The sequence below is a fragment of the Furipterus horrens genome, unplaced genomic scaffold, assembly GCF_987537825.1.
Source record: "Furipterus horrens unplaced genomic scaffold, mFurHor1.1.pri manual_scaffold_3, whole genome shotgun sequence".
Lineage (NCBI taxonomy): Eukaryota > Metazoa > Chordata > Mammalia > Chiroptera > Furipteridae > Furipterus > Furipterus horrens.
Genome location: NW_028327173.1, coordinates 42,446,426 through 42,473,053, shown reverse-complemented (window position 1 = coordinate 42,473,053; position 26,628 = coordinate 42,446,426). Strand labels below are relative to the sequence as shown.

At 40.9% G+C, this 26,628-nt stretch overlaps 1 protein-coding gene across 1 annotated transcript; it reads left to right on the top strand.

Annotated features, from left to right (window-relative positions):
• CYP2J2 (cytochrome P450 family 2 subfamily J member 2) lies at window positions 1-26,042 on the top strand. The gene is made up of 9 exons (XM_090269544.1): window positions 1-296; window positions 7,900-8,062; window positions 11,153-11,302; window positions 11,693-11,853; window positions 13,444-13,620; window positions 15,393-15,534; window positions 18,237-18,424; window positions 21,307-21,445; window positions 25,613-26,042. Exons 1-9 carry the CDS (start codon window positions 96-98, stop codon window positions 25,789-25,791), a joined length of 1,500 nt encoding a protein of 499 aa, XP_090125670.1. The 5' UTR covers window positions 1-95; the 3' UTR covers window positions 25,792-26,042.
• The last annotated feature ends 586 nt before the right edge of the window (window positions 26,043-26,628 follow it).

Genomic DNA, 26,628 nt, shown 5'->3' with positions numbered 1-26,628 from the left:
AGGGGCGGTGCTGACGGGTTTGCACTGACAGCCAGGCGGGACGTCACCTGCTCAGACCGCAGAGAAGCAAGAAGTCCGAGCCACGTTCGGGGGAGATGGGCTCCCTACTGGCAGCCGTCTGGAGAGTGCTTCATCCCAGCACTCTCCTGCTCAGTGTCGTCATCTTTCTGGTCCTTGCTAATTTCTTCAAAAGACGGCGGCTCCCAAAGAACTACCCTCCAGGGCCCTGGAGTGTACCCTTCTTTGGGAACTTCTTCCTGATGGATTTTAAGCAGCCGCATCTGTCCATTCAGAAGGTAGGAGCAGGCTAAGGTGCTGGAACGAGTCCTGACTACCACCTGCAGGTCAAAAATCATCCCGGGGACCGAGGGCGGGAGCATGGGCGACTCTGATGCTAATGCCGGTCCGCCGGTAAACCCCACTTTGAGCTCCATTTTCCTCAGCTGGCATTATTCCCCTGCCCTTTCTAGGGGGTGAAATATTGTTAACTGTTTACCATTAAAGTATGCTGGGCACGTTACATTCTTCAACTCATTTAACTGTGTCTTGTTAAATATCATCAGAATATCTTACTGTAATATGATCACCTTGTCCTCTTTAATATTGTTATCCTTGGGGGGCGGGGTTGTACTTTCCCTCTTAGACGTTCCATTTCCTGTGTGTAAAATAAGACGACTACCGAAATCCTCACTTTTCAACTTAATTGCTCCGGCTACCATAGTGACTGAGCCCCTCATGTTCTGCAATCACCTTGTCTCAAAGTAATTATGCTAAAATGTCGTTCCTCAGCTCACATTTTCTTAGTGCTTCAGCGTGTTGTCTCCTTAGCAAGTTCAAACTCCATTGGGAGCCACTTGGAACCCATATGACCTTTTCCACTTCTTTATAATAATTTCCTATCAGGGTTCCCTAACTGGGGCCCCTCTGAAATCCTTAAAATTTTCTCCATCATCCAACACTTTCTCAACAATCCTCAACTGGTTGCCTGCTTCTCAGCACAGGTTCTTTGCTGAATAACAACACCAGGATAGGTGATTTTTGAAGATTAAATAGAACAGTGAATGGTCAATAGTAACATGATTCATAGTAGCTGTGCAAAAAGATTAGTTCTCCTAGAAACGCCTGGAGCACTTTAAACATATGCCTGTATACTCAAGTTCAGATGGAGAAGGTTTTATAACTTTCTGGAAGAACAACCACTTGGTAACACTAATAGGATTAGCCACAGAATTTTAAAACCAGGCTCCTAAATCTGTACCCTTGTTTAAGAAATGTATTGTTTAATTTCCAAGAATTGGGACGTTTTCCAGTTTTCTTTTGGTTAATGATTTCCATTTTGATTCCATTATGGTCAGAGGACATACTTTGTATAATTTCAAGCTAAAGAATATGTTAAGGTTGGCTTTGTGACCCAAGATATAGTCTCATGCATGCTTGAAAAAAAAAATGTGTGTTAGTTATATGTGGGTTTTCAACTGTGCAGTATGTCCAAGCGCCTAATCCTGGCATTGATCAAGGTCATCTGTATTCTGCTGTTGTTGGGCAGAGTGTTTTAATATGTCAGTTAGGTTTTTATTGCTTAGCCATGTTGTTTAATTCCTCTATACCCTTTCTGACATCTTATGTATTGGTTCTATCAATTAATAGGAGAGTCATGTTGAAATCTCCAACTATAATTACAGGTTTGTCTATTTCTCTATTCAATACTATTTTTTTTTTCTTTTATGAATTTGGCAGCTCTTTTACTTGGTGACTACAGGTTATCACTGTCACGCTATCTTGGTGAATTAACTCATAAATTATTATGTAACGTCTTTCTTCATCCCTGGTGCTTTTCTTTGCCTGGACTTTACTTTATCTGATATAATATAGTCATGCCAGCTCTTTTTTTTAATCAGTATTTGCATGGTATATGCTTCTCCATTTTTTCACTTTTCTCCTACTTATATCATTACATTTGAAATGAGTTTCTTATAGACAGTCTATATGTGGGTCATCTTTTTATTCTGCTAATCTCATTCAATTGCTAAATTTAGATCATTTATATTTAATGTAATTATTGCTATGTTAAAATGTAAGTCTGCCATTTTATTATTTTTCCTCTATTTTTCCTCTGCTTTTTATTCCTGCTTCTTCTTTCCTGTCTTCGTATGGGTCACTTGAACATTTTTTAAAGAATTTTCTTTTAATTTTGTGTTTTGAGTATATCTCTTTGTATTTTGTTTTAGGTGGTTGCTCTAAAGATTGCAGCTTGCATACTTAGCTTATTGCAGTGCCCTAGTCTCAACATTTTACTCCTTCAAGTGGAATATATATAACTTATGGCAGTTTAGGTGCCCTTAGCCTCCGTGTTTTATAATATGTCTTAAATATTACCTCTATAGACATTGAGAATCACATCAGACAATATTATAATTTTGCTTTTAACGGTGAAACACAATTTTTTTAATTCAAGAGGAAAAGAAGAGTTTATTATGTTTAGCCATTTATTTACCCTTTCTGTTACTCTTTCTCCATTCCCAGTGTTCAAAGTTTTCTACCATTACTATTCCTTATATCTAAAGAACTTTCTTTAATCAGTCTTTTACAGCTGGTCTGCTAGAAAAACATTTTCTTTCCTTTCACTCATCTAATAATGTCTTTATTTCAGCTTCATTTCTGCAGGACATTTTCAATGGATATAGAATTCTAGGTGACAGTTTCTTTCATTCAACATTTTTAAATGTTATACTACTTATTTCCAGGCTTCCATGTTTTCTGATGAGAAAACTGCTGTCATTTAAATTGCTGTATTCCATAAGCAATGAGTTGTTCTTCTCTGTCTGCTTTTAAGAATTTTTTTTTCTACTTTTACTTTTCAGAGATTTGATTGATATATCTTGGTGTTAAGTTCTTTGTGTTTATTGGGTTCATTGAGGTTCTTGAATCTGTAGGTTTGTTTATTATCAAAGATGAGAATTTTCAGCTATTATTTCTTCAAATATTTTGTTCACCTCCACATGCATTTTTCTCTATTTCTTGGACAGTGGTGGCATAAATGTTACATATTTTGTAATTCTAACATAGTTCCCTGAGTCTCAGTTTTCTTTTCTGTTTTTCCAAACTTTCTGTTGACCTGTGTTCAATTTTACTGATTCATCTGCCATCATCCCTAGGCAATTGAGTTATTCTATTGAGGTTTTTTGTCTTTTAATTTTTTAGATCATTGTATTTTTCACTTCTAAAATTTCTCTTTGGCTCTTATGTATATTTCCTATTTCTTTGTTAAGAATTTTTATTTAAAAAATTTTGAGGGTGTACATATTTGTTTATGAAAACATTTATAATAGCTGTTCTAAAATCTTTGTCCTATAATTCCAACATCTGTATCACCTTAGTATTAGTGTCCACCCACTAAAGTTGAGATTTTCTTTATTCTTGGGAAACTGAATAATTTTGGACTATATCCAGGACATTTTGTGTATTATGTTATATGACTCTGGATACTATGTAAATTTTTATTCTGGCAAGTAATCAATGGGTTTATGTTCAGAATTCTCACTTTTGTGGATTGTGGCTCAAATGTCAGTTTACCTTCTAAAGCCCCTGCATTGCTATTCTGGTCTCCCCCCAACACAGACACACAATGTGTTGCTTATAAAAACCCCCACAGAACTCCATCTTCCATTCTCATCAGTGAAGGCTAGAAAGAATGAGGATGGGGACAATGAGGATGGGTAAGGTAGCTTCTTCCTTACTGTGGGAGAAATCGAAATCAGAGATCTATCCATATCTGCTCCATGGAGAAGAGGTGCCTCCTTATTTCTGTAGCAGAAGAGTAGAAATCTCATGGACCCAGGGGACTGGTGAACACCTGAATCTGTACGCATCACTATTCATGCATACTTTACTGGAGAGCAAATCCACTACATACACTAAATTATCAAAGGATTCTATGATGAAAAAGTTAAGAAACACTAAGTTTTATTTCTTATTTAATTAAGTTTATTTCTTTTTATTTTGCTTTATTGGATAAGAATACTTTTTTATAAAAACAATAGACAGCTCTGGCTGATGTGGCTCAGTGGATTGAGTTCTGGTCTGCAACCAAAGGGTCACTGGTTCAATTCCCAGTCCGGGTACATGCTTGTGTTGTGGGCCAGGTCCCCCATTGAGGGCGTGTGAGAGGCAACCAAACATCAATGCTTCTCTCTTTCTCTTTCTCCCCCCCTCTCTAAAAATAAATAAATATTTTTTAAAAGAATGTTTACAACTCAACAAAACAAACAAACTACCTAACTAAAAAAAAAAAGCAATAGACATACTTTGAGACATTTTAAAATACAGTTTAGTGAGTGAGAAAGAATCTTACCCCTTCTTCACCCACAACTCCAACACACACACACTCACACATACGCACACGTACTCATGCTCTCGGCAATACCTACACAGGACTTTGGTCTATATCTTCTTATACTCCTCTGTAATAAAAATAAAATGATACCTGTTTGTAACATTTTGAGCTGCTACATATTAATAAATAAGAAAACTGAACTTTATTGATACAAAAATATTTAGAAAACACAAACAGAAAAGTGAAAAAATCCAACATATATATTGGTGGGAAGGTGTTAAATCTTAGTAAAATACATAAAAGACATGCTTTTTTCTTTTGCCTATTGTAATGATAGACACATGTGTGTGCATGTGTACACACATGCACACACACACTCACAGTGCTCAGTGCTAGTGAGATTCCAGAGGAACAGATCTTCCCACCTACAGCTGGTGGGATTAAGAATTAGTACACTCTCTTCCTTTTTTTCTTTCATTTCTTTGCATGTTTGTTCTGATGATTTAAGTACTTAGAGCAAGTGGAATCTCGCTCAACTCTTTTATCAATAACCCTCCACTTTTAATTGTTCTTTATTCTAAATATTTGTTTTTCTCTACATAATTATTTAATTCTACATTTGAAATTTTTATCCCTCATTTGAATTTCCTACCTCTTACTATGTTTGTTTGCCCCTTCTATAGCTCCTGTGTTAATGCTTTTCTCTTCATTTTTCTATTTTCTTTTCTGAATGTAAGCCCGTGTTAGCCTTCTGAACCATCTTATTTATAGCCACATTCATTTTTGTACTGTCTGTTTTTTCAATGACTTGTTTAATGTTGTACATTAAAAAGTATGGCCTCTCTTACAAAATCTTCTGAAATTCCCTATGAGTCATACATTTATTTCTGTGTACAGCAATTAAGACAGTGACTGGTACGGTGCATTTAACAATTGTTGGGTGTCACCATGGTTTCAGGAGGTACTTTGACCTATCCATGTTTACACAGTTCATCATACCATGAAAGTTCTTGATCCAGTAATCTTGGACTATTAATATGCATGGGCATAGAGCTTATAGAGATGGAACTCTGAAGAAATTCACTTCAGTAAATACTAATGGAGTGCTGAGTCCCTTCCAAGAATCTAGGTTGTCATTTAGCAATCATTTAGCTTAATCTGAGATTTTCAGCTATTCTAAAAATATCCTTATTGAATATTCTAAACTAGTCAAGAAATCCTTTCTGTAAAGCCTAAGAAGTTTATCCCAGCATTCAACAAGATACCCCTGTAGTTTCTTAGAAGCAAAGACCTTTACTTTAGAAGCACACCATCTTGAGATGGAATCTTGGTTCTGCTCTTTCTAGCAAGCAAAGTATACTGTCTAGATATGAACAAAGATTGATGGAAGACTCTGGGCCAAAAGAACAACGGAAAGGTTGAATCCAGGCTTGATTTTTTTTAATTTATTTTTTATTACATTTTTCCATTTCTATTTATCCTCCTTATGCCCTCTTCCACCTCCACGCATCCTCTCCCACCCCGCAATCACCACACTGTTGTTTATGTCCATGCATCCTTTTTCCTTTTTGCTCGATCCCTCCACCCCTTACCAACCCCCCCCCACAAAGCTGTCAGCCTGCTCTCTATCTATGAGTCTGTCTCTATTTTGCTTATTAATTCAGTTTGTTCATTAGATTCCCCATATGAGTGAAATCATATGGTACTTTTCTTTTTCTAATTAAGTTATTTCACTTAGATCCATCCATGCTATTGCAAAGGGTAAAGTTTTCCTTTTTTATGGCCAAGTAGTATTCCATTTTTTTTAATGTATTGTGGGAGAAGGGTGGTGGAATGTGACTGAATCCATTGTATTTGCTCCTGTGGGAGTGATGGGGTCCAGGGAAACAAGGGGCACATGGGGGAGCATAAGTGCATGGAGATCATGAAGGAGGGGCTCCAGACACCTGGAAGAAATGGAGCCCTTTTATTAGATCCACTGCCTGGAGCCAGACATGCCCAGCAGACCACAGGCAGGGGCAGGCTTCACCAAGAGTCCTCTCTTGAATAGCCAGGTCAGGAAAGCCTTTGACTGGTGACCATTCCCTGTCATTTAACCAGTTTTGCACCTCTGTGCGTACTTATGACACACCCACACAGTCTCCCATTCTCTCCCCACCCTCACCCCTCCCATTCTCACTTCCACTCTCTTGCTCCCACTAAACCCTAAGGTCCTGATGCCACCTCAGACTCATGTTCTTGTCCTTGACTCTTACACAACGCCTGGAAAATTCCTTCCACCACTCAATAGCTTTTTCACCTTGGCTACATCACTTTAGCTATGACTTCCTTTTCTGAAAGACAAGGGAAATCATTACTACCATAGAGTACTTGTGAGATTAAGATCGATAAAATGTGAAAGATGCTTAACATGGTACCCAGTGAGTGGGTCTGTCTGTGACAGGGAGTGCCTTCTTCCCACGCATCCCTAGGCTCTGTTTTCTCTGTCACCACAGAGCTCATTCAGTCCTCAAGAGACTCTAGTGCAGTGGTTCTCAACCTTCCTAATGCCATGACCCTTTAACACAGTTCCTCATGGTGTGGTGATCCCCAGCCATAACATTATTTTCGTTGCTACTTCATAACTCTAATTTTGCTACTGTTATGAATCGTAATGTAAATATCTGATATGCAGGATGTATTTTCATTGCTACAGATTGAACATAATTAAAGCATAGTGATTAATCACAAAAACAATATGTAATTATATGTGTGTTTTCTGATGGTCTTAGGTGACCCTTGTGAAAGGGTCATTCGACCCCAAAGGGGTCACGATCCACAGGTTGAGAACCACTGCTCTAGTGGCTGTGCACCACGTACCAGAAAACAAAGCACCTTCCACATCGCTGCTCTCATTCTTCCCCAAAGAACCATTTGAGGGAAGAATCATTTCCTGCCTTTTATAGCTGGGGAGCTGAGGCTCAAAAAAGTGAGGCAGTTTTCTCAAGAGCCCACAGCTAATGAACTGTAGAGCTAAGATTCACACAAGGCTTCAGAGCTAGAGTGCTTTTCTTCACACCCGGCCCCAGCCCTACAATGAATTTTCTGTCTTCTAACACACGTTGAGAAAGGGGACTTCTCTTTTGTTTAAACAGATATCATTTAGTAAGAAAACCACGCTTGCTATTCGAGACTTACACTACCCAGATGTCAGCCTTCTTTGGTGACTCACATGTGCTGAATTCTCCCTGTTCACCAGACTCTAAGATGCTTGATGTTAGAGACCTTGTTCATTTTATTATAGTTATACCTTCATAACTAATTTTCAAGACAATGGAAGATGCTCACTCAATTCATAAAGGTTGACTATATGAATAAATGTTGTATAAGGTATGTACATGTCCTATAGTGAATTAAATCCAAGTGTAATTGAGAAGAGGGGGAAAAAATAACGGAGAGAAACACTCCCATCAAAGTGAGCACACACTCATGCTCTCAATTCAAGACCTCCAGCTATACACACACACACACTTCTTTCTTGTACACACAGAGATGTTCATATTCAATTGTGACACTTTATTTTTCAGTATGTGAAGAAATATGGGAACATTTTAAGCATGGAATTTGGTATCTGGACTACAGTTTTGGTAACCGGATTTCCCTTAATCAAAGAAGCTCTTATCCACCAGGGCCACAACTTTGTGGACCGCCCCATAACCCCTATTCGAGAACGGATCTTTAAGAAAAATGGTAAGTTTCTTGACCAATGTCAGATATGTATATTTAATAATACTAAGGTCTGTTAAAGGTGCTTCTATGACTATACTTCTCCAGCACATCCCAGAGACCATGCCCATCATAAAATTCCTGCCTTTAATGGAAGCTTGATGCTGACATTTCCCTACAAAAGCTCCCTGTCAGAGTATTGGGCTAGGTCAGCCCTAATGTCAGAGATTTAGGATAAACTGCCATCTTCTGCGTGAACTCACTCTGCATGCTTTGATAAAAAGAAGTGACCGATCATTCCATGATGCATAGAAAGAGGCAATCCAGTCTCTCTTTCTGGTTTCCCACTGCAGATCGCTTCCCCTAGGAAAGTGGATGGGGGTCTGCTTCTTTCTGCTGTTTTTGCCATTTCTTCTTCCTGCCTCTAGGTCCTTATGCTCTATCACTAAGGCTGTGTTCACAGGGTATCTCAAGCCTCCCAGTCTGTGTTAGGACAGCTGGGCATGAATAGTTTAAGCTATCATTAAATAAACTTAAACCTTTAAAAGTCTAAATGAAAAACTCAAATTCATTACTCTACCAAAATGCCATTTTTTCAGGTGCTTCTCCATTCCTCTTTGTAATATTTTATCTATTAACTCTACATTCACTTAGTCTATTTATTATCTGCAATGCAAAGCACAATGCTAAGCACCAGTGACATAACAATGAGTAGAACAGATAAAATCCATGTTCTTAGGTAAGTCAAATTCTATTCGAAGAGAAAGACTGCCAACTAACTGTAATAATTTAAAGCCTTTTTGTATATAAGTGCAGGGTGCACTTACTAGGAATATCTAATCTAGTACTGGGATTCAGGAAAAACTAACGTAAGTAAATGACAATTAATTTAATAAAGCGAAGAAGCAATTAAGCAGAAGGAATAGAATATAAAAAGTCCCTGAGGTGAGAAGAAGAACAATGAACTTGAGGAAATGAAAAAGTGGCCAATGTGGCAAGCACTGAGAGAAAATGGAATAATTAAATGGCAATGAAGCGGCAGAGCTTAGCCAGGAATAGTTTATGCAAGTTCTTGATAAGGATCTTAGGTTTCATTCTAATAACAATGATACTCTTAAATGGTTTTCAGGAGGAATCATGACATTTACAATGTACGTTTTAAAAACTTATTTTGGTTGCAATGTAGGGACTGAAATAAAGGAAGCAAGGAAAGCAAGCAGCATTTCAGGTTAGAGAAGGTGGTAGCTTGGACTGGGAAAGTAGCAAGAAAGGACAGTACAGTGGGTTAAACTGGGACAGTGGCAGTGAAGATACATGGATTTACAATATTCAGGAGGCAAATCCAGTAAGACATGGTAACCTGGAAGAGGAGAATGGAGGGAGAATGCAGTGCTTAGGTAGACATCCAAATGGGCATACTGATGGAAGGCAAGGCAGGTCTGGCCTGGCTGGGGAGTTGTGGGGAGAACAACATCAACTTCCTCGTGGATATGCTGAGTTTGAAATGCCTTTGAAGTTGGCAAAGTCAGGCAGACAGCTGTATATCTGTGTCTGGAGCTCAGAGATAGAGTTGAAGGTCACTATCAATAGATGTTATTTAAGTTTTTAGGTGTTATGAAATTTTCCAGAAATGGGGTATAAAGTAAGAAGAAAAGACTTTATCTCAAACAACTCCATCATTTCTGAATTGGGTAGAAGAAGAAGAACTAGCCAGAAAGATTGAAGTTCTCTGCTTTCAAAGAATTAGGGAAAAAATCTGGAAACTGTTGTGTCCTGAGCACCTTTGGAAAAGAGTGTCTCCAGAAAAAAAGTGTCTCATGATGCTGAAAGGCCAAGTAGGATGAGGTTGGAAAGTAACCCTGGATCTGACAGCAAGGAGGGCCATTTCATTGGGATGGTAGAGCCACAGTGAGATACTAAAAGGAGTGGAAGAGTGCTCTGGAAGTGAAGGAAAGAAAGGAGTGTGGCTCCCCTGTGTTATAAAAGAAGTGATGATCTGTTGAACACACCAAGATGTTGTCTTTTCCTTTGTCTGCGTGGCTTATTCACTCCTCTTTCTTCAGTCGTTGTCTTCATCTCTGAAGATCCAGCTTAGATGGGACCTGTCCCATAAGGCTCATTAAAGCCTTGCCTCTTTACAAAGATGGATTTTCTTACCTATGGGTGCATTCTTAGTATGTCGTCGGCGGCGGCAGCCGTCCGTCTCGAGAGACGATGGTGTAGCTTCTTAAGAGTCTATCTGCACCGCCGAGAATGGTTGTGCAGTCCGACTCGGGAGTGACACGGTATCTGTCTCCTCCCGTGTTGAATCGACATCTTGCGATGACGCTGGAGTGTCCTCTCCAGTGAAGCTGAAGCTACAGAGCCTGGGCAGGGTGATATGGAGGGTCTGCTGCTGCCCATGCAGCAGACCCCCCCTCTCTTCGCAGCTGAAGGGTCCAAGGGAAAGACGGAGTCAATACAGCTTGGCTTCAGGTGCGCCGCAGGAGTTGCCGGTGTTGACTACAACGTCAAACCGCCTTAGGGACTCCGGCTCCGGATTTTCTGTCGGGGTTTACTCCCTTAGCCTTTCCCCTGAAGAGGTATGCTGCAAGGCAGCGGAGGTTTTTTGGAGTCAGAGTTTTCCTTCTCTGATGTGCCCTGACTGGAAGATCAAACCAGCGACACTTAGCTCGCAGGCCGACGCTCAATCCACTGAGCCAAACCAGCCAGGGACTCTTAGTATGTAGCACAACATAAATACTTAAATACAGCTATGTGACTAGCAATCAAAGCATGGGCTTTGCAGTCAGGTACACGTGAACTTGAATGCCTGTTCAGCTGCTTACTAACCATGCCTTGCAAACTTTATCCCTTGTGCCTCAGTTGTTTCATCAGCAAAGTTGGAAAGGGGGTGATAATGGTATTTACCTCATAGAGTTTCTGTGAGTACTAAATTACATAATGCATAAAAATACTAATGTGCATGTTATTGCCAACAATCAACACATGCTAGCAATTATATTCATTGCTCTGGGATGATTTCTTTGAATCGTTTTCAACTGCCTAATGACCTTATCCTTTCTACCATCTCATATAAATCCCCATGCCATTTGTTGGCTTTCTTTTCTTCAGGATTGGTCCTGTCCAATGGCCAGGTATGGAAGGAGCAAAGAAGGTTCACCCTGACAACACTAAGGAACTTTGGTTTAGGGAAGAGGAGCTTAGAGGAACGCATTCAGGAGGAGGTCTATCACCTCGTCCAGGCGATGGTGGAGGAGAACGGTGAGTGCGTCCTGGGGCAGGTGCAGGAGACTGTGGCTCTTTCATTCATTGAACAGATACTTAACTGCTTACTGACACACCTGCCCTGTGCCCAGCACTGTGCTGCGCACTGCGGATATAACTGAACAACTAACCATGGCCCTGCTTCCATGGAGCTCTAGAATTATGCACAAGAAGACGGGCATTGTAGATATTACTGATTTTAAACCCTGGTCATCAGTTTGACTTCCTAGCCATTGAGTGAGTACTTGCTTTATGTCTGACCCAGTCTAGGGAGCTGTGGTCAGAGCCTCAGATGTGTTTCTGTACTTGGTATATCATGTCATGTAGGCTCTCATTAAAAAACAAACCAACCAATCTGAAGGATCTACATTTTTCTTCCACTTCCAGGACAGCCTTTTAATCCCCACTTCAAGATCAACAAGGCAGTTTCCAATATTATTTGCTCCATCACCTTTGGGGAGCGTTTTGAGTACCATGATGATCGGTTTCAGGAAATGCTGAAGTTGCTGGATGAAGTCGTCTGCCTAGAGGTGTCGGTCTGGGCCCACGTAAGGGTTTCTCTTTTCATATCTTGGTTAGTTTTAGATAATATTATTAAATATTTACTGTATGCAAAGAAAATTTCTCACATTCATGCAAAGCAGTGAAATTTACATGCCCTACACCTGTGCACTTACATTGTTTTATTTAAAAAGAATAACAGTGCCATTACCTTTGAGTCCCCCCACCCATGTCCCTCCCTCTCTAACCCAGACACCTGGAAGTTACACCCTAGTGGGGACAAACAAATACATACATATATATTATATATATAGCTCACAAAATAACATTAATAGCCATGAAGAAAAATAAAACAAGATAAGGGAATGGAAAGAGGGTGACAGGGTTGCTGCAACTTATAGGATCATTAGGGGAGGCTACTCCAAGTAGATGACATTTGAGCAGCACTTTAATGAAGTGAGGGGTTGGAGTTCTAGGGAGTTCAGAGAAGAGCCTTCTAGCTGGAAGGAATAGCAAAGGCCTAGACAGGCCATCCCTGATGTCCTTACAGAGACCAATGAGGCTGGACTAGAGAAGGCAGGGTGGCAGGGAGCAATAGGTGTGTGCTCATGTAGAGTTTTGTTGCACAGAGAATGATGTGGAATCTTACATGCATGTCTTGGGAAGTCATTGAAGAATTGGTAAACAAAAAGTGAAATGATCCAATTAAACCAGCAGTTTTCAACATTTCCCATTTCATGGCACACGTAAACTAATTACTAAATTCTGACGTACACCAAAATATATATATTTGTTGCTGACCTGACAAAAAATAGGTATAATTTTGATTCATTCACACCAGGCAGCTAATGTGTTGGTTGTTGCCATTTTTTTATTTGATAATCTAAAGAAAAAGTGTTCATACCTCTGACTAAATAGTCAGGTATTACATGTTTTAAAAATTCTTGCAGGACACTGGTTGAAAATTGCTGGATTAAACTCTTAAATGATCACTCTGGCAGTTCTGTGGAAAAGACACTGGGAATAGGGTTAAAAATAGAATCAGAAAAACTACTAGAGCAGTGATTCTCAACCTTCCTAATGCCACGACCCTTTAATACAGTTTCTCATGTAGTGGTGACCCCCAACCATAAAATTATTTTCGTTGCTACTTCATAACTCTAATTTTGCTACTGTTATGAATTGTAATGTAAATGTCTGATATGCAGGATGTATTTTCATTGTTACAGATTGAACATAAATAAAGCAGAGTAATCACCAAAACAATATGTAATTATATATGTGTTTTCCGATGGTCTTAGGCGACCCCTGTGACAGGGTCGTTCGACCCCCAAAGGGTCATGACCCACAGGCTGAGAACTGCTGTAGTAGAGGCTGTTCCAGCACCCGGGTAAGAAATGGCAGTTTGTAGGAGGAGACAAAGCCGGTGGGGTGGCGAGAAGGCCTCTGAAACCACAGATTTGGATGGAGCCCTGAAATGCTTTGCTGGAGGAATAAGGGGAGGGGTGAGAGAGGTAAGAACAGTCCAGGTTTAAGCGTAAGCAACCAAGAGCTAGAAAGAGAACGTTTCTGTTGTCTTAAAAAGTGGGAACCTGGGGCCATGAGGTCTCTGTCCTTGTTCTGCTTTTCTCAATTAGCTCTATACCACCTTCCCACGGATAATGACATTCGTTCCTGGGCCCCACCAAGCCCTCTTCAGGAAATGGGAGAAATTGAAATTGTTTGTTGCTCGTGTGGTTGAAAAGCACAAGAGAGACTGGAATCCTGATGAAACAAGAGATTTTATTGATGCATACCTCAAGGAGGTGGAAAAGGTGAGGAAACCGCACTTGTTTCCTGTGCTTTGTTTTCGAAGAACAAATGGAGATGTACTGGTTTCCTATTGATGCTGTAACAGATTAACTTAGTGGCTTACAACAGCACAAGTTTACTCTCTTACAGCTCATAAGTCTGAAACCAACTGGACGGGGCTCAAGTCCAGGTGTTGGCAAGGCTGGCTCCTTTGAAGGTTCTAGGGGAGAATCCGTTTCCTTCACCCATCCAGCTTCTAGAGGTGGCCTGTATTGGTTAGCTCATGGCCCTGTCCTTTATCTTCAAAGCTGTCTGTGTAGCATCTTCTCTGCTACCATCTTTACATATATCTTCTCCTTAAAACACTCTTGCTTCTTGTGATTATATTGGGCCCACTGGGATTCTCCAGATTATCTTTCCATATCAAGACCCTTAACTTAATCATATCTATAAAGTCCCTTTTTTCACATAACATCCACATGTTCTAGAGATTAGACATGGGCACCTTTGTGAGTCATGATTGAATTTACCACAGGGGAGTAAAAATAGAGGCAGGATTTCCTAGAGTGTAAGAGTAGCATTAACTCTGGATGGATGAGGCAATGAGAAATAAAGATAGGGGTTCAATAATATTTGGCTTGAGGCCTTGATAATGCCCAAATCCTGCCTTTTCATCTTCTAGTCTCTACTCTCTACTCATATCTGATGGAGCTATATGAAAAAAGAAAAATAAAACTTGAGCTTCAAAGCTTTGTTTTATTATTACTTGGGCTTGTGCCTGGTTACCTAGTATGAAACACAAGGAAAGCTGAGTTGGATTCCAGAGTTTCTCCTCTAGGCTTGAATGCGTCCCCATATTGCCCACTTTCCAACATTATAGGAAAGAAATGGGAGGGGGGACAAATTGGATGTGTAGCATTTAATGCAGTACTCCTTCTGATTAATATACTTCACTGCATCAGTTTCGTAATTTTTGACTATCACACGATTTGTTCCTCCTGTGAAGCTGGCAAAATGGTGGCTTCCCCATCCCCTTTCTTATTTCACCTTATTGGCATCATATTAATAGAAACATTGGTTTCTGCTCAGAGGAGGAGACTTCACTTGCTCTATGGCGTGCAAGTATAGGACTTAACATTAAGAGGAGTGTTGACTAATTGCGGCTTTCAGAGGAAGGTGGTAATGATGATGAAATGCCCTAAGGAGTGATTGAGAGATTCAGAGTTTTCATCTACAAGAAGAAGATTAACTAAGAGATATAAAATTTGTTGTATCCAAAGGAATTAAATTATTCTTTCTAGTATCAATATAAATATTTGTTGAGTATTTGCTATGTACCTTTTGCCTCTCACAGGATTCATAATGTCATCTTCAGAGGTGTGTTTTGTTATTTCTTTTTTTATAAAACAGGAAACTAACTGAAGCACAGGCAGGTGAAGAAACTTGCCGTGTGTCATAGAAGTAGTGAATGCTGTGGCTAATACTGGAACGCAAGTCCATCTCTCCACTGTACTAATAGCTTCTCTTTCCACTATACTAATTGCTTCTCCCAAATTATAGGCATTAAAAATAGTTTTGATTTTCATTCACCCAGATTAACCAAAGCTTCCGGCGCTTGGGGAGAACTATGCTAACGATTTTGCTGTGATATGACTCTGCCTCCTGAGGAAACCAAAGGGGAAAGCCCCGTCCCCTAGGGCTTCCTCCTCCCACACGCTCTCCCTAGGATGAAGCCATTCTATATTGTGGCAACCAAGGGCCCTTTAAATCAACTAATAAACATGGTGCTTTCTAGCATATGGGCGATGCTACTTCCAGTTTCCACGAGGAAAACCTCGTCTTCACCACCCTGGACCTCTTTTTGGCTGGAACCGAGACAACCGCGACGACGCTGCGCTGGGCTCTGCTTTATATGGCCGTCTACCCAGAAATCCAAGGTAAGCATGTCAGTGAGTGTGCCTGGGCTGGGGCACAGCGGTGCCTCCTGGAACGCACTGCCCCAAAGGTGGTGGGCGGGGGGCAGAAGATAGCATGGGCGGCTGGAAAGATGAATAGGATGGTCACGGGGCCATGTGGACTTGAGAATGGGCATATTCTGCAATTTCTCTGTCATGATTATGATGGATCCATGTAATACAAATACAACAGAGTCCCTTCCCTCAAGAAACGCAAAATCTAGTGGGGAAAACAGTGATGTTAATTGACATTGTGGTAAGTTCCTGGAAAGAGTTCATTCTCACATGAAATCTGGTTCTAGGAGAGGTTAGATATCAGACAATACAAAAGAAAAAATAGGAAGGAAGGGAGGGAGGGAGGGAGGAAGGGAAGAAGGAAGAGAAAAGAAACCTGGTTCTAGCCTTCCCTCCTTTTATGTTATGTCTTCCATTGCCCAGTAGATAATGTTCAGACTTCTTAGTTTGAGACAGCATACCCTCTGAGGTGCTTCTTACTTCCTGTCCGGCCTCAACTCCATCCACCCTGCATGTGGCCTCATTAAGTCACATGTCATTTTCTTTGCACTGTCATTATTTATGCCTGTCGTCGCACCTGCTCTTCCCTGTGTAAGAAATATGTTTCCTTCATTTTCTGCATGGTAAACCACTAGATCTGCTTGAAGAATCAGCTAAACACTACCTATCATAGGATGACTTTCCAATCATATTGAGAATGACTAGCATCTTTTTCTCTACAGATGGTCCAATGCATCTCCATTACTGCGCTTCTTGCACATTATTTATGTATCTTCTCTACAAACTGTAGTTCATTCAATGACAGTGACTGTTACAATAACTTTTCTTTCTCCAGGTTCCAGAAGAGAGATCATATTTGTTACTATACAGGTTTTTAAACTGTGGGTAACAGTTTATTAAAGGGATATAACATGAATATAGTGGGTCAAAACCAATATTTTCCTAAAATAAAAATAAAATAGGAAAGATCAGAGTGCTTCCCATGTACTAAGGATAAGTTTGTTTATGCAAATATATAGATATATTTATATATCTATATCGTCGTCGGCAGCCGTCCGTCTCGAGAGACGATGGTGTAGCTTCCTAAGTGTCTATCTGCACCGCCGAGAATGGCTGTGCAGTCCAACTCGGGAGTGACACGGTATCTGTCTCCTCCCGTGTTGAATCGACATCTTGTGATGACGCTGGAGTGTCCTCTCCAGTGAAGCTGAAGCTACAGAGCCTGGGCAGGGTGATATGGAGGGTCTGCTGTTGCCCATGCAGCAGACCCCCCCTCTCTTCGCAGCTGAAGGGTCCAAGGGAAAGACGGAGTCAATACAGCTTGGCTTCAGGTGCGCCGCAGGAGTTGCCGGTGTTGACTACAACGTCAAACCGCCTTAGGGACTCCGGCTCCGGATTTTCTGTCGGGGTTTACTCCCTTAGCCTTTCCCCTGAAGAGGTATGCCGCAAGGCAGCGGAGGTTTTTTGGAGTCAGAGTTTTCCTTCTCTGAATATATCTATATATCTATATATTTATATATCTATATATCCTGAGTCATGATGCAAAATGTGGAGCATAATGGAATATCATTCAGCCTTATAAAGGAAGGGAACTCTGACACATGCTAAAACATGGGTAAACCTTGAGGACATTATGCCAAATAATCCAGTCACAAAAAGACAAATACTGTGTGATTCCACTTACATAAGGTATCAAAAGTAGTCAAATTCATAGGAACAGAAAGTAGAATGGTACTTGCCAGAGGCTGGGGAATTGGGGAAGAGGGGGTGTTGTTGTTTAAGGAACAAAGAATTTCAGTTCTGCATGTTAAATAAGTTCTGAAGATTGGTTGCATAATAATATGACTATACTTAACACTATGAGACTATACACTTAAAAAAGGTTAAAATGATAAATTTTATGTTATTTGTATTTTACCATTAAAATGTTTTTAAATGGACAGTAGAAGTATTAACAAAAATAGAAGTTTGTTGCTCTCGGGTATAAAATCTGAACAGCGCTCTGCAGAGCCCTTTGGTTCCAAGCTTTCCAGTGTGCTGTTGTTGTGCTGTGTCTGAAGTCACGCCTTCGCTGGCACTGTCAAAAATGGCTCCCCGCCAAGGCTGCTTTTCCACCATTAAAAAGGGAAAAAGAGGAACAGCATGTTCCAACTATTAAAATTCTTCCCACACACACTCTATTAGCCAGAACCTAGTCAGAAGATAACTCTTAGTCAAAAGGGAATCTGGGAAATGTAGTCTTTGCCCTGATAACCGGGTATCCTGCTAAAATCTCTATTATTGTAGAAAAAGAGAGAGAGAGGGAAAAAAAAGCATATTGGAGGACAATTAGCAGTTTCTATTATTTTTTGAGTTCTCACCTAAATCAGGTAATATAAATTTCAAAATATCGCTAAATGGAGGTAGATTTAGTCTCACTTAATAAGAAGAGGAAACTGAGGCTCAAAGAGTCTAAGCAACTTGCAGCAATAATTGGGTAGAGCAAAAATTTACAACCAGAATTGTTTTATACCATGGCCGGCTTTCCACGCTTTACCTACCACCTTGAGAAACAAGAGTCTATAGAGCCTACTATAGTGTTAGGCATTTTGATCCTAGTTATTCCATTCCTTAGCTTAACCAGGCTCAACAAAAGTTATAGAGTAATAGAACTTTCTTTTCTTTTCAAGAGAAAGTACAAGCTGAGATCGACAGAGTGATTGGCCGGTCACAGCAGCCCAGCACGGCTTCTCGGGAGTTCATGCCCTACACCAATGCTGTGATCCATGAGGTGCAGAGAATGGGAAATATCATCCCCCTGAATGTTCCCAGAGAAGTGACATTTGATACCACCCTGGCTGGATACCACCTACCCAAGGTAATTATGGACTCTTGCCTCAGATCTTCCAGCTCATCTTTTTAAATGATAGGAATCTGAACTTAAAAAGTGACATGGATTCTTGTCCTAGGAAATCACTTAAATGGAGAGAGAGATATATCATGTTTCAATACTAATTTGTTTCTTCTTGTATGGCCTGTAGAACATTAATTCAACTAGATATTAACAGTTATTATGGAGGGGAAGGTGGATTCCTAGGTCAAATATGTTTAGGCAAAGACTGGGTTTTATTTGCTGTGGGATTCCTCGGTGTTTTTACTATAAAATGTGCATTGTGAATCTTTGTGGAGATATAGCAGGCAGCCATTCCGAGTCAGATTTGGCCATCGAATTTTCTTCTTTGCCCTGGTAGAGCATTGTTGAGGACTAGGGACCCGCCATACTTACTATGGGAAATTCTGCTTCACAATCCTGGGGTTCTAGAATATGAAAATATGAAGGGACAGCTGAGACCACCTGGGCCAACATCTAACATAATATCACCACAGGTGTTATTTCAGCTTTTAGTTGCAGCCCCATGAAGGGTCTGTCCCATAAGAGAAACGAACACAAGTGTGTGCAATATTAAGTATTATAAACGGAGAGTAAGGAGCTAACTCTTATTAGTCAGTAATTATGTGCCATGGGCGATAGAGGTTCTTTCAGAATGCCTTAATCACTTTTCAGATTAAGTCTGTTATTTTTGTTACATAAACTGGGAACTCAGCGCTCATAGTGATTCAGGTTGTGTAAGATCGCTCAACCACAAAGCAACAAGAGTTGGGTTCAAGAACCAGATCGCTTCTGATTCCCAGGCTCATCTTTTTTATACGACATCATGTTCTCTACACAGGAGTTGTTTTACTTTGACCTTAAAGGAGTCTGCTTAGGATTACCCTCAGTTCCTCCCTGTTCAATTCTGTGTCCTCACAAAGGAAATTCTGATCTCACTCTGCCCACCAGGCTTCTGATCTCAGCAGACAGCTCTTCTGTGCCCCCTAGCATCCTCTCTCCACACCGCACATTTACAGCTCCCTTGCTTTCTCACCACCTTGGTCAGCATCTGGGGTCCATTCCAGCTGTCTCTGTCCCTCTGCATGTGTCCTACTTGGAGACAAGCTTAAGAGGCATACCCAGTGGGTGCTTACCCATTGTACACGTTCTGGTCATTGTCCCTGCAGGCTCAGGAAAAGCAGCTACACCTGCAGCTACTGCATTCACTGTTTCTTGCTGATTGACCATGTTGCAGGTGAAGGCTGAGGTCTAAATTACATCACAGGTGCTGCTTGCATTGTTATAGCAATTCATTTAAACTCCAGGGAACCATCCCAGACCTACCACTGATTTTTAATGCCAACTTTAATAACCATCCTGAGAAATGAGAGATCTAAGTTACTATGTTGTAGAGGCTAGGAGCGGCTTTGACGTCAGATAAACCTAGTTCAAATCATGGCTCTACCTCCTTTCATTATGTGACTCTGGGCACATAACTTCTCAGAGCTTCAATTTCTTTATTTGTAAAATGCATTAAAACCTTCCTCACAGGTCGAAGTAAAATGAGACCATGCATGTAGAACATTAAATCTAGTGCTTAGTATAGAAAGTACTTAAAATAGCAGTTATTCTTTGTTAAATCAACAAATGCTCATTAAGCACCTAAAATGCTCAGGTCTGGGAAAACGGCCCTGAGGAAAATAACCACGCAGGTACTTACTTAGAAACTATGTTAACTGGCCCACTGAAAACACTCACAGCTTTCTATAAAGATGAAGGCTGGCTGGAAAGGAGAGTGGAAGCAGGAGAGGTCAGAGGAGGCTCCCAAAGGAAGTGATGCTGGGCTGAGGATAGCAGAATGCTTAAATTAAGGGTTAGCTCTGTGACAAAGTAAGGAGGAACGACATCCAGACACTGCAAACAACATTTAAAAAGGTATAGAAATGAGTGGGAACAGAGCTGTTTGAGAAGCTGAAAGAGGCCAATACAATGGGAGTGCAGGCAGAGAGAGGCCCTGACAGTGGCCAGACAATGGATCTGTCACCTAAGGGCAACGGGAAGCTAACGAAGGATTCTCTCAAGTTCAGAGTATGGGTGGGTGGGTAGATGGGTATGACACAATTAGATCATATTCCACGCTCGCTCTGTTTCAGAGTGTGGAGCAGACTGAAAGGGGAGAGGACATGGGGAACAGTTAGCCAGCTATTACAGCTAACCAGCAAGATGGTCGCCTGGACTAAGACAGCAGACACAGAATGGAAGGGATAGAATCAAGAGGAATTTAGAATAAAATCAATCAGCCTCACTGAAGAATGACATACAGGCACAGTGAGGGAAAGGAAGGTATTAAGGAGGGCTCTTGGGTTCCTTGCCATGTACTTGCATGCAGAGTGGTTCCTTTTCCTGGGTGCCCTGTTGCTGTTATTAAACCTCCTGTGCAGTGTGGTAGACATCGGAAGGAAGAGAATGGGAGAAATAGGGATGAAGGAGACATCTTTTATCTTGCCGGCACTGCCATTGGTATCACTTTAGTGAGCAGCTGGGTTGATTTTGGTTCAGTACTGACTGGCAAAGCTCTTACTTTGCATATCCTCTCTCATGTCCTACTCTACTTTGTTCCTGTGGAGAAGATCCATACCCAGTCAAGGGTAGCCACACTTGCCTAGTAAATTCCCAGAAGGCATTTACTGTCCATCATTGCAAGCTGTACCATGGCACAGACTAGGGCTCTGGGTGGGTTGGAGAGGGTTGGTTGGGCTCAAAAGATGGTGGGATCGGGAGGGTGCGGATATGGTCAGGCCCTGGCTTGGGAGCAGGGAACTTCCACCTCGCTGCATAGGTGTGTTGCACAGGTCAAGACTGTCCTGAGTCTTTGCTGCCTTTTCTAGGGGACCATGCTCATGACAAATTTGACTGCACTGCACCGGGATCCCACCGAGTGGACTACCCCTGACACATTCAACCCAGAGCATTTTCTGGAGAATGGAAAGTTTAAGAAAAGGGAATCCTTTCTGCCCTTCTCAATAGGTGAGTTTGAAAAAAATAAGTGCGTAAATCTAGAGTTCCTCTATCAGCCCTCTCCTGCTTTAATACCCCTCATCCTTTGCTCTAGTAGGAATGTCTCCACATAACCCTGTCCAGTGTGACTCCCGGTTACTGTTGTTATACTCCAGCATTCCCAGAGCTGGCATTGCTCCAGGCTGCCCTCACTTCCTGAGCCCTGGTTTGCCTCTGACAGAGACTTCAGCTTCACTTTGTTCTGTCCCTCAGTCCTCCCCTCTTGCTCAAAAATAAGGTTGGACACTTACCATCTTATAGAGTTTTTAAATGTCTCAAGTTCTTTTTAAGGACTACTCACTCACATGGAACTAGAGCCAATTTATAATATAATAAGGGGATGGGGAGGGACAAGGAAAGGAGCTACTTCCTTATCATTATGGGCATCAGGATTGACTCTGAATGCAATGACTTGACTAGTTGGGATTCTACTATATAAGCACTCCCCTTTTGCCTCTTTAAATTGTAATTATTCTGTATAAATCTAGTTAATACATTTGCATGATAAACAACTTGAATGATGCAAAAAAGGGTGCTGTGTCAACTCGCTCATGTTTCTAAGCCAGCCAGTTCCAAAAAGGGTGTAACAACATTGTAAAATGGATGACAAAAATTCTTAAGTATATTTCTTAGTGTTGAGTTAGGTATGTTCCATGGATTATCTCAAATAATTTCCCAATTCCTTAGTTCCAAAAACACTTGCTGAGCTATCATGTACCAACAAGTTAGCCCTGAGGATATGACAATGGAGCGTATGTTCTAGTGTCACCTTACAAGGTTCAAGGTTCATGTTACCATCACCACTTTAGAGATAATAAAACTGAGGCTCAGAGGGGTGAATTATGGCATCTTTTTACACTTTTCTTTTCACACTTTCTTTTTCCTTTTTGCATTGACTATATATTACTTAGGAAAAAAAATAAATTATTACAAACACAAGAGAGATGGTGATAATGACTTCTGTGGGATGCTGTAGCCCCAGTAGGGTGAGGAGGGCATTTGCAAAAGGGAGGGAACAGCAGAATCCTGGATTGGGTGTCAGAACACGAGCAAGCTGAGATGGGGTCTGCACAGAATGGCTAAGGCAGTGATGGAAGATAAGTTATATACACAGGAAGGTAAGTTATATACAATATGAGTAAACATATTGAGGATAATGGGAAGAAGTTACAAATAGGGGAAGATAATAGAATGAACGCTGTGGTGTTGGCCTGAAATCAGACATTATCAATATGAACTCAGATTTTTGATAAATAGGTAGGTAGATATAAAAGTAAATATAGACATAAACATAGATGTATATAGATATATATCTAAATATATACTCACACTATATATGTACACATATTTCCCAGCTCTACCCACTGAGATGCCCTGGTAACAAAGCCACCTTGATACCAATGAGCTTGTCTAATACCTAGATCTTTGTTTCTATATAATATTATCCACTGAAAGAAACAAGGACTTCTGGTAAAAATTGCTGATTCCAGGCTGGGAGAAGGAAGGCATGAGTTGAACCTGAAAAATATTTTGTGCCCCAAATTAAGAAAATATAAGCTCCAATGTTCATTTACTAGCCAAATCCTAAGTATCTTGAGATCAAAATGTTACCAAACAGTAAGTTGGGGTGCCACTGCCCGCTGCCTCCTGCCCCCTCTAGACAAAATTCCAGAGGCAAAGGTTTGGTGATAAAGGAATAAAGGAAAGGAATTTTTATTCAAAAGCAGTCACTTAAGCCTATCAAGTCCCAGCTTTAATCACTTAAACCTATCAATTACACCTAAACACTAACACCTGGGCTCTCCTATCCTTTCTCATTAGTTTCTATAGGGATAGTTTACAAAGTAAAATGACATAATACACAAAAGCTACACAATTCCAGAAGAATGGCAGGCTTCTGCCTCAGAGCCTGTTCCCTCTAGGACACCCAAAGAGTAAACTTGCTACCCTCTGCCAGGCCTGCCCGATTCTAGGCTGTGCCTAGAGTTCCTTCCTATACAAAATACTGTCTGTTGGGAAATGCAGGCCTCTGCAGGCCAAGCATCTAGGCATCCTCGAGGAAGAAGAGAGCCTGAGAGCTAGAGAGAGCCCGAGCCAGAGCCACAGCCTAAGAGACAGCCAGCTCAGGAGCCAGAAAAGCTCATGAGCCCAAGAGTCAGCCCTCTTTTTATTTCCATTGGCTCTGGAGGCATCCAGCTTCTCAGCCAGTCCTGTCCTAGACTGCTTTCCATTGTCTCTGCAAACTCCTACGGCCTCTCCTCCTTCTCCCCAGTGATCTTAATCAGATCTCTCTGTATCAGAAACACTAATGACAAATTTTACCTTTCTGAGTAAAAATAGGAATTTGTGAATTCATAATATATAAATAAATGGGAGAAATAAATAAAATAGGGAAGGAGGAGAGGAAGCATTTCCTTTAGTACAATGCTAATAACGTAGAAGGAATGATGGAATTTAATAATTCCCAATCGGGCAACCATTAGAATAATTAATAATTTGACCAAGAAATAGCAATGAAAACTAGTTCATTGGGGAATGGTTTACTAACCTAGTCTCCAAGTAGTATTTATTAGTAGCAAAGAGAAAAAGAATAATTTTACAGGGGAGAATTGGTAGACACCACCATAATGGTCACCAATAATGGGACAAATCAAAATTGTGTCCCACCTGATAGGGTGAAATGAGAAGAACACAGCCTCACTTGGGTGATCTGGCCACCAGAAGTGCATGACCTCATAACCTGAACCTGATCATGAGGCAACAGGAGAGACATTTACCAAATAATGGTCTGTAATTTTCCTAAGTTCCAAAGCCATGGAAGTTGAGAAGTCACTTCCTGATGCTAAGATGGATCCTTTATTAAATAAAGGATATTATTGGGAGAATGGCGAAACTTGATTAGGACCTGAGGAGGAGATAGATGGTGATAATTTTCTGATTTGGTGATTATGTTGGAACATGTCCTCGTTTGAGGGAATTCATACTGAAGATTCATGGGTAATGTAGGCAATTTACTCTCAACTAACCCAGGAGAAACAAATGTGTTGTATTATTCCTACAAGTTTTCCATGTATTTCAAATTACTTCAGAATAAAGGGCACAATGTAGAAAGTACCACAGGAAAGAGTTGTGATACACAGAAAGCTATATTAGTAATGCTACCAACCAAATGATTTACTTAAAAGTAGTCTTTTAAATTGTATTCTTCTGAATTTTTTAAAATAACCAGATGAAATTACAGATAAGCTATTTTACAGCCAGAATGTTTATTATTATCCAGCAGGTGTATTAAAATATTTTGTTTTGCTCTCTGTATTATTAAACTGTTTGGATTCAGTGTGTAGCTCACACAATATTTAAAGTACAGTTCCCACGGTAAACACGTATTTCCACTGATGCCTAGAGAATTTAATTTGCCTTGAATCACATGCTTAAAAAGTGGGAGGAGTTTAACTGGATCTCTGACTTCTGCCTCCAGTTCTGGACACACACAGCTGGGCCTGGCATATGGCCGGACAAGGCCAGGTGTGAGTGTGGAGTAAAGGATCTGGCATAGGGCCCATGTTTGGAGCCAAGGCACTATTGGGGGAAGGGCCGTCAGGCATCAGGATTGTTCAAGGAGGGAGGCTGAAGCAATTCCAATTTAGAGGCCATGCATGTCAGTGAGGTCCCTGGATCATTAAGGAGAAAAACGTGACCTAGGGAAAGATGCCTTATACTTTAGAAACCCTGCTCTGATATTACTGGCTTATACTTTTGAATAGTATTCTTCTAAGGACTGAAATATATTAACTTTTTGTTTTTTGCTTTTGTCACTGTTGCTTAACTGATTTTTTACAACCTGTAGGCCGGATCTCCACTTTCTAAGTCAACCCAGGCCTCCCACTTTTATCATCGCCTACAGCCTGCACCTTCACCTGCCTAACTCCTGAAGGCATTGCAATGAATCCAGACGTACTTTTCTGTGTTTTGCTTAGGCCCAGTGGTTGTGAGATTAAATAAGCCTCTGTACAGAAAGCCCCAGGGCCTAGCAGGCCCTCCCTCTGTTCACATTTTGTAAGATGTTGTAGATTTCCATCCCTGCTGGGCACTGACATCAGTTGGAAAGATAACTCGTCTTATGTTCTTATCTTTCAGGAAAGCGGGCGTGCCTTGGAGAACAGTTGGCCAGGTCTGAGCTGTTTATTTTCTTCACCTACCTTTTGCAAAAATTTACCTTTAAGCCCCCAGACAATGAGGAGCTGAGCCTGGAGTTCAGAATGGGCCTCACCATCTCCCCAGTCGACTATCGGATCTGTGCTGTTGCTCGGACATGAAGGTGGCAGGGAAGGAGCGGGGAGAGGAAAGCCGGAAGAATGGACGCGTCTTCCGAAGGCTTGGCTGCTGGCTCGGAACTGAGGGAGCAGAGGAAGGGTCTCTGAGTGAAGAGTGTAGGAACTGGAATCAGAGGAAACTGAATTCCCATCCAGTTTTATCTCCTCCAATGTAGTCCTGAGCAAATCATTTATGTCCAGAAACCACCCTCAATGATGTTCCCAGAATAAAATCAATCACATCAGGCCTTCAATTTGCTAAATATCTTGAATCTTGTCTTACATTTCTTTGTTTTTTCAATGAGATCTCCTGAGTAGGAGACTCAGAAATTGGGCAAAATACTTCACATAATATCATCAGTTTCCTCAACTATAAAATGAGGGACTTGTTGAAAGCATCTCTGAGTTCTGTTCCTGCTCTGCTGTACATTTGTACTGATTCCAGGTAGGCAGGCATTCACACACTCCTTGTGGAATAAACATAAAGCCACCAGGCACTCATCCCAACCTAACAGATGGACTGGGACCCACAGCTAAGAGAGGACGACCATAATTAATGTGAAACTTTGAGGGATAGATGGAATAACTGAAGTTTCTGGCAACATAAAATGACTCCTTTTTTTCCTCAAAGGTCATTAGAGAGATTCTGATACGAAGTTTCATCCTGCCCAAGCATTACATAAAGACTTTATCTGACTTTTGTAACTCTTATTTCTCGCCTAGTTTGAAAGCTCCAGGCCTGCTTACCCTCTTCCTTTGCCTCAGTGTCTGAAAAATAATGTGCACGCATATGACATTTTCTGTGGCATCCTGGCCAAAGCACAGATTTTACCCCAAAGC

What these genes read in the sequence shown, in the direction of transcription:
- CYP2J2 (XM_090269544.1), top strand. Translation starts at nt 96, where the DNA reads ATGGGCTCCCTACTGGCAGCCGTCTGGAGAGTGCTTCATCCCAGCACT. An exon ending in CGCATCTGTCCATTCAGAAG is followed by an intron (nt 297 to 7,899) that starts GTAGGAGCAGGC and finishes TTTATTTTTCAG; the next exon opens with TATGTGAAGAAATATGGGAA. An exon ending in CGTCTACCCAGAAATCCAAG is followed by an intron (nt 15,535 to 18,236) that starts GTAAGCATGTCA and finishes TTTCTTTTCAAG; the next exon opens with AGAAAGTACAAGCTGAGATC.